This window comes from Lampris incognitus, chromosome 3, assembly GCF_029633865.1.
Source record: "Lampris incognitus isolate fLamInc1 chromosome 3, fLamInc1.hap2, whole genome shotgun sequence".
NCBI lineage: Eukaryota > Metazoa > Chordata > Actinopteri > Lampriformes > Lampridae > Lampris > Lampris incognitus.
The window spans coordinates 6,899,168-6,912,332 of record NC_079213.1 but is presented as its reverse complement, the minus strand read 5'-3'; the positions used below and the strand labels follow the sequence as shown (position 1 = coordinate 6,912,332).

General features: G+C 49.3%; 2 protein-coding genes across 2 annotated transcripts; both read left to right on the top strand.

Annotated features, from left to right (window-relative positions):
* The first annotated feature begins 16 nt into the window (after positions 1-16).
* On the top strand, positions 17-3,793 carry asb13a.1 (ankyrin repeat and SOCS box containing 13a, tandem duplicate 1). Its single transcript, XM_056277962.1, has 6 exons — positions 17-133; positions 459-646; positions 1,470-1,626; positions 1,720-1,854; positions 2,139-2,330; positions 3,425-3,793. Exons 1-6 carry the CDS (start codon positions 91-93, stop codon positions 3,580-3,582), a joined length of 873 nt encoding a protein of 290 aa, XP_056133937.1. The 5' UTR covers positions 17-90; the 3' UTR covers positions 3,583-3,793.
* Positions 3,794-3,903: 110 nt separating this feature from the next.
* On the top strand, positions 3,904-11,580 carry asb13a.2 (ankyrin repeat and SOCS box containing 13a, tandem duplicate 2). The gene is made up of 6 exons (XM_056277963.1): positions 3,904-4,005; positions 4,333-4,520; positions 6,420-6,576; positions 7,592-7,726; positions 9,533-9,724; positions 11,099-11,580. Exons 1-6 carry the CDS (start codon positions 3,966-3,968, stop codon positions 11,224-11,226), a joined length of 840 nt encoding a protein of 279 aa, XP_056133938.1. The 5' UTR covers positions 3,904-3,965; the 3' UTR covers positions 11,227-11,580.
* Positions 11,581-13,165: the final 1,585 nt, after the last annotated feature.

Sequence of the window (13,165 nt, the reverse complement as noted above, 5' to 3'; positions counted from 1 at the left end):
TCGCTTCCGGTCTACCTGCGCATGCGCAGATAACGTGCGTAGATCGTCCGCGTTGGGCCGTAACCGACTTGTGAAGCGCTTCCCGCTGGAATGGAGGTGATCTCCGCTCGCCGCTCGTTCATTTGCGATACTGGTGAGCGCCGCTGTGACGACACTGATGGGAGTAAAGTAGTAGGCCAGGTTAACCGGGTGACACGGTGTATGTCGTCATCTCTCTCCCGCTGCAGGTTATTGCACAAATGTCTTGGGGGGGAGGGAGGGGGGGTGATGTGTATATCAGACGTGGGCAACCATGTGCCAAGTATGCAGCGTCCGTTCAGCCAGGTCACCACAGCAGGTGACCTCACCGGACCTGGTGTGTTGACCTGGCTTGGACGGAACCGACCTCCATACTCTTGGCACTCGGCTTGTCGGTGTCAGGGAGATTTTACCACGAATGTCTGTCCCGCCCGGATCAGGTGTGTGGGCGGACCGAACCACCCTGCACGAGGCCGCGTCTCACGGCAGAGCCCTGCAGCTGCAGCAGCTCGTGGAGAGCGGGGTGTCCGTCAACACGGTGACGGTGGACAACATCACACCCCTGCACGAGGCCTGCATACAGGCGCATCCAAACTGTGCCCGGCTGCTGCTGGAGGCCGGTGCACAGGTGAGAGGGCTCGTACCCTTGTTGGTGTCCCCCCCCCCCCGGGGGGGGGAGGGGGGGTTCAAAGAAAGGCAAGGATTTACTTGCAAATCCATATTAACATATACAATCCTGCTCACCCCTCTTTGGTTGACCTCTGGTGGGCTACTGTCTATGCCAGCTACCAAACTCTAGGTCCGGACCCTTTCTCTCGCCTGGCCCGAATATGCTGGACTGTGCATGGCTGTCGGAGCCACTGAGTCGCTTACTTCTTTCAAGAAAGGCCCAAAAGCTTTACTCTTGCAGGCTTACATTAATCCATAGATGGTCTGTAGTGGCACGTTGCAGCTAATATGAGTCATTTACTATTGGTGTCACACTATTACTATAGTGGGACACCATTACTTACTGGGACACCATTATTATTATTGGTGTCTACTATTGTGACCTCCTACAACCTGCACTCAACATTTTATTCTCTTATGATAATTTGTCAGTTATACTGATATGCTGCAATGTAAATCCACGTTGTACCTCGATTCTCTTCTCTGCATCTTAACGCTCCAAAGTGCATCTACACTAAACGCATTTCACATGCCATGCACTCTTGGCTTTGACCTGATTACTGTGTAGAAAGTGTACTACTACTACTACTACCACTACTGCATGTATAGTACTACTATGATTACTATGTTGATGCCTAGCTCTGTGATGCCGGTTGGTAACGCTTGAATTTATCTGCCGGTCGCTGACTGTCTTGGAAGTCGCTTTGGATAAAAGCGTCAGCCAAATGTGTCCATAGCCCATCCACGTCTGCCCAAATTCTCCACGTCTGCCTCCCCCCCAGGTGGACGTGAGGACCATCCATGGTAGCACTCCTCTGTGTAACGCCTGCGCTTCGGGTAGTTTGGAATGTGCCAAGTTACTGTTGGCTTATGGAGCCAAGGTTAACCCTTCTCTCACAGCCCTTACCGCCTCACCACTGCACGAGGCCTGCATACGAGGTAACAACTAGGAAAAGAACTACGACGTGGCTAAAACAACGAACAGTGATTCCAGATGTTATAACTGTGTGTGTGTGTGTGTGTTTCTCTCAGGTGACGTTGACATAGTGAGGCTGATGATAGCCAATGGTGCAAACCTGGAGGCCTACGATGTCCACTTTGGTCCCCCTCTCCACATCGCATGTGCCAAGGGACATGTGGACTGTGTCAGGGAGCTGCTCAATGCAGGTCAACACTGAGAGTATCTCAAACCAGTGTCCAATAACTAACAAAGTCGTACCAGTTTAAAAATGCAGTTACGATGTGTTAAAGCCAGTTCCTACTTTTGTGCCTTCTGCAGTTGAAAATAATGACAATGTTGGCAAAAGACACAAAACGCAGAAGCCCAAAATAACTGATACTCTTATTCATGATTAACAGTTGTGACCGTGAGATCTATCACAGTAACCTGGATCGCTTGTTCTTGTCTTGAGTGCAAACAAACGGAACTAAGGTCCGTCCACTTCACGCAGGTGCCAACGTGAACTCGGTCAAGTTTCATGAGACGGCCCTGCACCACGCCGCACGAGCTGAACGGACGGATTTGATCGAGCTCCTGGTGGAGTTTGGCGGCAACGTGTACGCCAGCGACAATCTGGGGAAAAGGCCGCTCGACTACAGCGCGCCGGGGTCTCCCTCCGAAGCCCGCCTCGAGCTTTATGAAGGTACCGGCCCATGTCATATATACACTGGACTTTTATTAGCCTCTAAAATGTTCATGGACATTACAATCTTTCTGCCCACATACAAAAAACTGTAGTAAATAAAATACACTGCAATCAGTTACACATATATAGATTATGGATCAACAAAACAGGGTAATTTAAAGTACACCCCCCACCCCAATCGATTCATTCAGTCCATCCGCACTCAAGGTCCTCATCACTCACAAACCTTCAATTCGAATCCTAAAAGTCTTCATCTACTTAAGTATGTTTGTAGCAGGGTTCGAATTACACGGTGGCTTTCAGGGGAGCCCTATTTTCCGGTGCACTACTGTCACATGCATGCATAGTATATATGGACGTGTGCACGGTCAATTGCAGGGTTACTACGAAAAACATTCTACTGTTGCTACGTACAGTTAATACTGTCAATGTTTCACTTCATGCAGGGAAAATCTAGCCGTGCACGTAACACAAAGAGACAGAAAAACAATTCACCATTGCAACATTTTTATATCACTCGAGCAACAACGACGAAAAATCCACACAGTGAAACCACACAGTGGTTTGCACTACGCTATTCTAGACCAGACCAGACCAGACCTAGGTTACATCACATGACAACACTGGAACGTGCCCACAGCCTCAACTGTTGGTCTTACACAAAACGTTAGTGAACATGTAGCAGTTGGTTATCTTGATTTAGGGCAGAGTCTCCCGGTCCGTTAGAGACACTCCTAGTTTCTCGGCGTCCACCTCCATCATGCACAAACCAGCCCATTTACAACCAGCACCGCTTACTCTTACGTAATGCTTCATAACAAAATATTATAGCAAATGATGGTAAGGATTAAAGGGCAGTGTGTGAGAAAACTCCTATGTTGATATAAGGTCAGCTAGACCCTCTATTTTAGAGATTTACAGTGACGGATTTTAGATGCCGATTGCCAGATTAGTGGCAACGTGGGGGGGGGGGGACTATTTCCAATTCCACAAAAGCCAGTCCCAGAGGTCGGGTTATTCATGCTCACCCTTTCATTAGTCCAGTCAGTGTCATTTATTTATTTATCTGAGTGACATTTTACTCTCCATAGGTACGCCCCTGGGCCTGCAGCAGCTCTGCAGGATCTGCGTGAGGAGAATGCTGGGTACCGCGGCTCAGAAGGTCATAGGTCAACTCGACATATCCCACCGCATCCGCAGCTTCCTCCAGCACTGTGATTGCCCGGCGTCGCTACTGATGGACGTGTGAACGGACCCCCCCAGATGAACGGAAACACAGCAGAACCGCAGACCACGGGCTCGTGTGTCCGTCCTCGTTCTTGACCCGCCATTCATCAGGAAGACCGTTGTATCGTTTTACACGATAAGCTTTGTCCTCGTAGCACGATCACACGGTGTACCCTGCTCTCGCTTATGTTCACGCTGAATAAATACGGACGTTGTTTCTGCACAGCGGAGAGTTTTCGCGTTTTTTTGGCGTAAAACGCCATCTCCCGGCATGCAACTCGGGCGCCGGAAGCTTGCGTCAGAGCGCGTCAGGTGACTCGCCGCATGTAAACGGTGTTTACAAACGGCTCGCGCTTCCCCGACATCACGTCGACGGCAGTGTTCTGCGCGTGGAAGAGGGGGGACATGGAGGTAGAGGGCCGACCCTACTTCTTCGGTGATATAGGTGAGTGACGCGGCGGTGTTAAACCGCTGGCTCGGTTTAAGCGTCAGCGCGTATTTTCTACCGGCTGTGGCTTGTGGTGTGTGCGGCTGGGGGAGACGCGCATTCAAGTATATGGAGCTACTTTACGTCGAGTCTCCTTCTTCTTCTTCTAATTCTCCTTCTTCTTCTTCTCCTTCTTCTTCTGGCTTGTTCCGTTCCCCGAAAGCTATTTTACGACAGTAATGGCTGTTAACGTCTGACGACGCTGCCGCCGTCGTGCCGTGCCTAGTGCTTGGCAGGCGGGCGCCCTTCACTTCCGTCTTTTCCGTGCGTGTGCGTGTGTGTCAGGATGCTGGTCGGAGAGGACGGAGGTGCACAAAGCCGCGTCCCTGGGCGAGGCCGCCCGGCTGCAGCAGCTCATCCGGAGCGGAGCCTCCGTCAACACGGTGGCCGTGGACTCCATCACCCCCCTCCACGAGGCCTGCGGCCGCGGGCAGGCCCAGTGTGCCAGGCTGCTGCTGGACGCCGGGGCGCAGGTGAGCCGCGCAACGTCCGCTTGTCGGCGGCCGGACCGTTGTACGTGGATACGGCGCTTCTCTAGCTGCAGCCGCCGCTCAGAGGGCTTCACTGTCAACGGAATGCCTCACATTCACGCATGCGCACACGCATACACACACGCACACACTCACACATACAGACACGCACATACTCTCTCACACACGCACACACACACTCTCTCTCACACACGCGTGCGCGCACACACGCACACACTCATACTCCGATGACGGTGTCAGCCATGCAGTGTAACAACCAGCTCATCGGGAGCAGTCAGAGGTGGGCCATCTTATCCAGAAGGGGCCTCCTCCTCCTCCTCCTTGGTGTTTATTGGACCCAGAAGGGGCCGCGGTGTGGGTGAAGGTTTTTGTTCCAGCCAAGCAGCTACACACCTGTGTCTCCTCATCAAGTTCCTCAGCAAAGACTCTCCTGGTGGATTAGTGGGATCAGGTGTGTAACTGCTTGGTTGGAACAAAAACCTTCACCCACACCGCGGCCCTTCTGGGTCCAGTAAACACCAAGGAGGAGGAGGCCCCTTTCTGGATCAGATTGTCCACCCCTGTTCGGGGTTGCGTGTCTTGGTCCAAGATGCGTCGACATTTTTGCGAGGATCGAACCGGAAACCGTCCGGGTACCAGGCGACCTGCTCCACCTCTTGAGCCACTGCCGCCCAGTGCGTTAGTTTTGATGGCGTGTTGTTCTTGTTTCTGATGGTGGCTGGCAGAGTCCCCACTCTTTAGGACTTGCTAAGGACATTTTCCTGTTGTTCACGGTATTGTACAGTATTACCTGAGTGGAAACCTCACTACAACCCAATGAACCCATACAGACTGATGACTCACACACACACACACACACACACACACACACACCATTCTGCAAGCCATGACGGTTTGATCGCTGAGTTTTACTTGAATATCTCCATTTGTAAGTTATATTTTGACCGAGTTTGGAACAAAGACGCTGAACGTGTCACGAGTTCTTTCAGGTACAACACGCGTCGCCGGACACCAAAACCCCACACCACTGAACACCAAAACCCCACACCACACCACGAACACCAAAACCCCACACCACGAACACCAAAACCCCACACCACGAACGCCAAAACCCCACACCACGAACGCCAAAACCCCACACCACGAACGCCAAAACCCCACACCACACCACGAACACCAAAACCCCACACCACGAACACCAAAACCCCACACCACGAACGCCAAAACCCCACACCACGAACGCCAAAACCCCACACCACGAACGCCAAAACCCCACACCACGAACACCAAAACCCCACACCACGAACACCAAAACCCCACACTACACCACCAAACACCAAAACCCCACACCACTGAACACCAAAACACCACACCACACCACTGAACACCAAAACCCCAGCAGTGTCTAGAGGGACTGCTGGGGGGGGGGGGTTTACCTGCCCACTGAGCAAACCGCCCGTTCTCCCTGGTTAAAAGTATGGATGAAATTATGCAATCTGCTATAAAAATTAAGCTAAACAAGTGGGGTAGAAATACAGTTTTGTAACCTTTTATGATTTTCTGTGACCTCCGTATTATTTCGAGGACATTTGATCAAGTTGATCACTTTCCATGTGTTTTGCATGACCGGAAAAGGCGCGTCTTAATTTCCAGGTTTTCAAGGGTGCGTGGGTACCCTGGACAGTTTGGTTGTATCGACACCCTCGGTTCATCCCTGCGTATGAGTTTATCTATATTCTATATGCTTCTGTAATGGCCGACTTCCCCTCGGGGGATCTTTCAACTGCTCATATCTTGATTCAGCAAAAAAAAAAACGCCTCCTCGTTAAGTGATGGGGTGTGTAACCTGTGCCGGTACTCCATGCTGTGCTTTCTCCTAAGGTGGATCCCAGGAACGTGGACGGGAGCACGCCGCTGTGTGACGCCTGTTCGGCCGGCAGCTTCGAGTGTGTGAGACTCCTGCTCGAGCACGGAGCCAAGGCCAACCCCGCCCTCACCTCCCGCACCGCCTCGCCCCTCCACGAGGCCTGCATGGGAGGTAGGCCCGTGTGTGTGTGTGTGTGTGTCTACGCCAGAAAGTTGAATTAGCTCACCTGGACACATGTAGTGGGAGAAACGTTTCATCAGTCATCTACGTGACTTCGTCAGTCTCAGCTGACTGCAGGTGCCCCCAACCTTGTAAACAGCACACTTGTATAACAACTGTAACCAGCGATCAGTTTCATATGCAAATTGCTATGACAATTAATTAGAGTTAAAATGGCCACGTGTAGTATTCACAGAGGATTGAGGGATAGTAGTTGCAATCACAGCATTGTAAGATGGCGACAGATGTACTCTTAGCCCCCCCCCCCCCCCTTTTGGTTCAGGGGTGGTCGTTCCCTCTTCACATAGATGGCCTCTTTGACTCCCCGTTCAGACCAGCGTTCCTCCTTATGCACCTATGTAGCCCCCCCCCCCCCCAATGCCACTGCAACTATTCCCCAATCCTCTGTGAATAGTACACGAGGCCGTTGTAACGAATTAATGGTCACAGCAATTTGCATATGAAAACGATCGCTGGTTTGGTTGTTGCGCCACCGTGCTGTTTATAAGGTTGGGGATACCTGCAGCAGCGGAGACTGAAGAGGTCACTTGGATGAGTGGGGACATATCCCCCACCGAACGTGTCCTGATGAGCTGACTCGGCTCTCTGGGATTTCCTTAGCTGGATGGCTGAGCGTGCATGAAGACGTGTGTGTCTGTCTATGTTGTCAGCTGTTATCGGGGTTAACGTGAGACGGCTGTTTTCCTTTTCTGTACAAGTTCCTCTGCACTTCTTTCTAGCTGGTCGTTAATTATGCAGGACGGTTTTCTGGACGTATCGCTTGGTTCATCGGTCAAGAGTTTGACACAGTTGCTAAGGAAACCCAGTACAAATGTCATGAATGGCAGACTGCGGCCTTTTGAGATGTGAAAATGTGCAAGTCGGTGTCGCGAGTCTGAACACGTCTTTCCGCACCACGGCCCCTGGCCAGTAACGAGAGAAACGTGCTGTGTTTTTCATGTGTCAGGGAACTCGGACTGTGTGAAGCTTCTGGTTGCGACGGGTGCCAGACTGGAGGCGTACGACCTTTACTACGGGACGCCGCTGCACGTGGCGTGTTCCCACGGAAACACCAACTGTGCTCGAGTGCTGCTAAACGCAGGTGAGTACCCGACGCCGGACCATGCTCGGAAATGTTGGCTCATAATGGTCGGTCATTCCACGGGTCCAATCGCACTTCAGGTTCTGCCGAATCAACTTGTCGAGCAGGTTCAGAAAACCCCAAAAAGCTCATCAACGTGCCGTGGAACTGAAAAAGAACGAAAACCAGAAAAATAGAATAAAAACCGGTCCCAAAGTTATATTTAATATTTACTCCTTTGGCAGATACTTTTATCCAGAGTGACTTACAAGGAAGTCAGCAATGGGGGCGTCCGGGTGGCGTGGCGGTCTATTCCGTTGCCTACCAACACAGGGATCGCCGGTTCGAATCCCCGTGTTACCGCCGGCTTGGTCGGGCGTCCCTACAGACACAATTGGCCGTGTCTGCGGGTGGGAAGCCGGATGTGGGTATGTGTCCTGGTCACTGCAGTAGCGCCTCCTCTGGTCAGTCGGGGGGCCTGTTCGGGAGGGGGAACTGGGGGGAATAGCGTGATCCTCCCACACGCTACGTCCCCCTGGTGAAACTCCTCACTGTCAGGTGAAAGTAGCGGCTGGTGACTCCGCATGTATGGGAGGAGGCATGTGGTAGTCTGCAGCCCTCCCCGGACCGGCAGAGGGGGCGGAGCAGCAACTGGGACGGCTTGGAAGAGTGGGGTAATTGGCCGGATACAATCGGGGAAGAAAAAGGGGGAAAAATCCCCCCCAAAAAAAGAAAAAGTCCGCAATGAGCAGATAAATTTGAGCTTTACCAACTTGCATCACTGAGCACCGCATAGTAATCATATGATAGTAGTACTACATGTAGTAGTACATTTGCTACATAGTAATCATATGATAGTAGTTCTATATGTAGCAGTACATTTGCTACATAGTAATCATATGATAGTAGTTCTATATGTAGTAGTACATTTGCTGCATAGTAATCATATCATAGTAGTTCTATATGTAGTAGTACATTTGCTGCATAGTAATCATATCATAGTAGTTCTATATGTAGTAGTACATTTGCTACATAGTAATCATATGATAGTAGTTCTATATGTAGTAGTACATTTGCTGCATAGTAATCATATCATAGTAGTTCTATATGTAGTAGTACATTTGCTACATAGTAATCATATGATAGTAGTTCTATATGTAGTAGTACATTTGCTACATAGTAATCATATGATAGTAGTACTATATGTAGTAGTACATTTGCTGCATAGTAATCATATCATAGTAGTTCTATATGTAGTAGTACATTTGCTACATAGTAATCATATGATAGTAGTACTATATGTAGTAGTACATTTGCTACATAGTAATCATATGATAGTAGTACTACATGTGGTAGTACATTTGCTGCATAGTAATCATATAGTAGTTCTATATGTAGTAGTACATTTGCTACATAGTAATCATATGATAGTAGTACTATATGTAGTAGTACATTTGCTACATAGTAATCATATGATAGTAGTACTACATGTGGTAGTACATTTGCTGCATAGTAATCATATAGTAGTTCTATATGTAGTAGTACATTTGCTACATAGTAATCATATGATAGTAGTACTATATGTAGTAGTACATTTGCTGCACTGTAATCATATTATTGTAGTACAGGTTTCAAGATTCAAAGGTTTATTCGTGAGATATAAAAAAATATGTATGTGAAATATATATGTTACTTTCCTAAATATAGTCGTACTATATATGAAGTAATAGTACTTGTAGTAGTAAACTTTGGAGGCTAAAGTCTAGGAACTATCTTTACTGTACTGCTGTTCCCCTCCCCCCCCCCCCCCCCACATGCATCTCCCAGGTGCTAAAGTGAACGCCGCCCGGCTTCACGAGACGCCGCTGCACCACGCCGCCAAGCTGATGCTGGTGGACATGATCGAGCTGCTGGTGGAGTTCGGCGCCAACGTGTATGCCAGAGATAAACGTGATAAGAAACCTATAGACTACACCACCCCTAGCTCCCCCTCTGCAGTCTGCCTACAGTTTTATGAGAGTAAGTCTACGCACTCTTACATCCCTTTTAGCCTTCATTTCTTTTTTTTTAATACATTTTTAGAGTGCAGTGTGGCTTTGTCACCGGCAGGTGGTGCTCAAAGATAACGTCTGTTTTGAAGCAGTGAACTATAGAAGTGAACTATATGTAGGTTAATGACAGTGACTGACGTGCACGTGTGGAGGTAATGATTTTACATCTGACTGAGTGACGTGTGGGCTATCGAGCCGGCGATGCCAAAACAAAAACACATTAACAGTACTTGGAAGTTTTGGGGTTTTTTTTTTTGGACCCCCCCCTTTTTTTTCTTTTTTTTTCTTCTCCCCAGTTGTACTTGGCCAATTACCCCACTCTCCGAGCCGTCCCAGTCGCTGCTCCACCCCCTGTGCTGATCCGGGGAGGGCTGCAGACTACCTACCACATGTCTCCTCTGATACATGTGGAGTCGTCAGCCACTTCTTTTCACCTGACGGTGAGGAGTTTCACCAGGGGGACGTAGCACGTGGGAGGATCACGCTGCCCCCCCCCCCCCCCACCTGAACAGGCGCAGCGACCAGGACACATACCCACATCCGGCTTCCCACCCGCAGACACGGACAATTGTATCCGTAGGGGCGCCTGACCGAGCCGGAGGTAACACGGGGATTCGAACCGGCGATCCCTGTGTTAGTAGGCGACGGAATAGACCCCGCCATGCCACTCGGACGCCCCCAGTACTTGGAAGTTTGAAGGGAAATCGAAATAAGAAAACCCCTCGTCTCCCTCAAAGAGAGCCTTTAAGCAAGGCATTAGACCCCCAGACGCTTCAGTGTGCCGCAGTGATGACTGGCAGCAGGCCCGCCGGACCTGTCCGCTCCTCGGAGGGAGTGATTGCAACGGTATGGGAAAGAGAAAGCACTCCGGGGAAATAATGCACGCCATTTAACTTTCCACAGATACGTCTGTAAAAAAAAAAAAAGAAGAAGAAAAAAAAGTCAAGCACTTTTTAAAGTTCAGTTCCGACGTGCAACTCTAAACACCGACTGACCCAATTAGTTTTTCTCAGCTCCGTGTTCGTCTCGATACTGAATTAGGCTGATACCTCGCCGAGGCCTCGTGGGAGACCCATTCCTAATTTATCCCTATTCCTTTTATTCCGTCTTGGCAAACCCTGGAACCGGATGACCCGTTTTTTCTCTCTCCCACTTTCGGCCATTGTTTTTTGTGTAATCTTGCGCTTCATCTTAAGTGGAACCGAACCCGCCGATTCCAGCTCCTTTTATGTGCAGACGCACTTCGGTAATAGAAACAGCTTGTCGCTCATTTTCATTTATTTATGTCTTTTGTTTTAAACATTGCTTCTTCTTCTTCTTTTTTTTCCCTTCTTCTCCTTAGATACGCCTCCGAGTCTGCAGCAACAGTGCCGAGTGGCGGTGAGGAACATGCTGGGCACCAGGGCCCTAGAGGTCATAGGTCAACTCGACATGCCGAAGCTCATCATCAAGTACCTCTGCCACCAATGACGGCCGTTATTATTCCCCCCAGAACGAAACGCCGCGCTGGGGGACTCGCGGTAACGTACACATCTTTAGCGGAGACGGGCCGCTTCGGTGGTCTCTCCGGGAGGGAGCGGGGTGATGTTTTCACCGCTTGAAAGCGGTTTAAACATAACAGATGTTCTGCAGCACAACAGCAGCGAGTGTTTTTCATATTAGGGGCAGTCGTGGGTTCGAGTTTATTTAAGGACTTCAGTGTCTCGTAAACAACCAATGAATAACGGATGAGCAACAGAGCTCAGCGGAGGAGAGGAAGGAGAGATGGCGGAGGACAGAAGGAGTTCTGGAATGAAACAACAACATATTCTGACACACACACACACACACGCTTGCCAGTAATCGAGTCGCCATGAAAACTACGACACTGTAAGCACACATAGTCAAGTTTATAGGGCTGGACAAGAATTCACTATTATTGTTTATCGTCGTTTATCGGGGTGCAATTTGGATGTTGTCATATCGTTACACGCAATTTTGTCGTCTAAATTGTTGGTTACAAGAATCTACCGCTGAAAATTTCTCACAAAATGAGGTGTGAAATATCCGAGGGAGCATTATTTGAAAACCGGTCTGGGTTTGATATACTGTACAGTACCAAACCAACAGCTCAGTGGGACGAGCCTCAGCCGGACCCTCAAGCATGGTAACTTTTGCACATACAGCGGCTATAAAATGTCTGCGCGCCCCTGTTAAAATGGCAGATTTTTATGATTTAAAGAAAAAAAGAAACCAAGATAAATCATGTCAGGACTTTTTCCACTTTTATTTCTGAAATCGCAGCCTAGGAAAATAAAGTGAAAAACAGTCAGAAACATTTTGGGGGTGGGGCGGGGGGGTAAGAAAAATACAAAACTTAAAATAACCCGGTTGCATAAGTGTGCACACCCTTTTATAATTGGGAGTGTGGCTGTGTTCAGAATGAACCAATCACATTCAAGCTCATGTTCAATAGAGGTTGGTATACGCCTGCCGTCAGTTACAGTGACTGATGAACCCCAAGTAAAGTGCAGCCGTTCCTGTAGGATGTCCCTGACGTCATCTTGGTTGTGTCCAACCGTAAAAGCCATGGTCCACAAAGGCCACAAAGCATGAACGGGATCTCATTTTTGAAAGGTGTCAATCAGGAGAGGGGTACAAGATTTCCCGAGGCATTAGATATTCCATGCAACAGTGAAGATAACCAAGCGGAGAAAATATGGCATCGCTAAGTGACAGTGACATTACCAAGAACAGGACGTCCCTCCAGAGATGATGAGAAGACAAGGAGGACTGGTCAGGGAGGCTGCCAAGAGGCCTACAGCAGCATTAAAAGAGCTGCAGGAACTTCTGCCAAGTACTGGTTGTTCCCCACATGTGACAACAATCTCCCGTATTCTCCATATGTCTGGGCTACGGGGCAGGGTAGCAAGACGGAAGAATTTTCACACACACACCAAAAAAAAAGAAAGATGCATCCAGTCTCCCAGAAGCATGTGGAAAATGTGTCATGGTCTGATGAGACCGAGGTCGGACGTTTTGGCCATAAGTCCAAAAAGTATGTTTGGCACTAAAACGACACGGCACATCACCAGAAGAACACCACTCCTGGTGAAGCATGGTGGTGGCAGCATCAGGCTTTGGGGCTGCTTTTCTTCAGCTGGACCTGGGGCTTCAGCCAAGGTGGAGGGGGATCATGAGTAGCTCCAAATACCAGTTGATGTTGGTGCAAAACCTTCAGGCGTCCGCTAGAAAGTTGAAGATGGAGAGGAATTTCACAATTTCAATCCAGATCAACAAAGGAACGGCTTCACCACAAGAAGATCAGTGTTGTGGAAAGGCCCGGCCAGAGCCCAGACCTGAATCCAATAGGAAATCTGGCCTGAAGAGGCGCTGTGCACAGGAGATGCCCTGACTAGGAAGAGTGGGG

What these genes read in the sequence shown, in the direction of transcription:
- asb13a.1 (XM_056277962.1), top strand. Translation starts at nt 91, where the DNA reads ATGGAGGTGATCTCCGCTCGCCGCTCGTTCATTTGCGATACTG. An exon ending in CAGGGAGCTGCTCAATGCAG is followed by an intron (nt 1,855 to 2,138) that starts GTCAACACTGAG and finishes CACTTCACGCAG; the next exon opens with GTGCCAACGTGAACTCGGTC. An exon ending in CCGCCTCGAGCTTTATGAAG is followed by an intron (nt 2,331 to 3,424) that starts GTACCGGCCCAT and finishes TACTCTCCATAG; the next exon opens with GTACGCCCCTGGGCCTGCAG.
- asb13a.2 (XM_056277963.1), top strand. Translation starts at nt 3,966, where the DNA reads ATGGAGGTAGAGGGCCGACCCTACTTCTTCGGTGATATAG. An exon ending in CTACTTCTTCGGTGATATAG is followed by an intron (nt 4,006 to 4,332) that starts GTGAGTGACGCG and finishes CGTGTGTGTCAG; the next exon opens with GATGCTGGTCGGAGAGGACG. An exon ending in TCGAGTGCTGCTAAACGCAG is followed by an intron (nt 7,727 to 9,532) that starts GTGAGTACCCGA and finishes TGCATCTCCCAG; the next exon opens with GTGCTAAAGTGAACGCCGCC.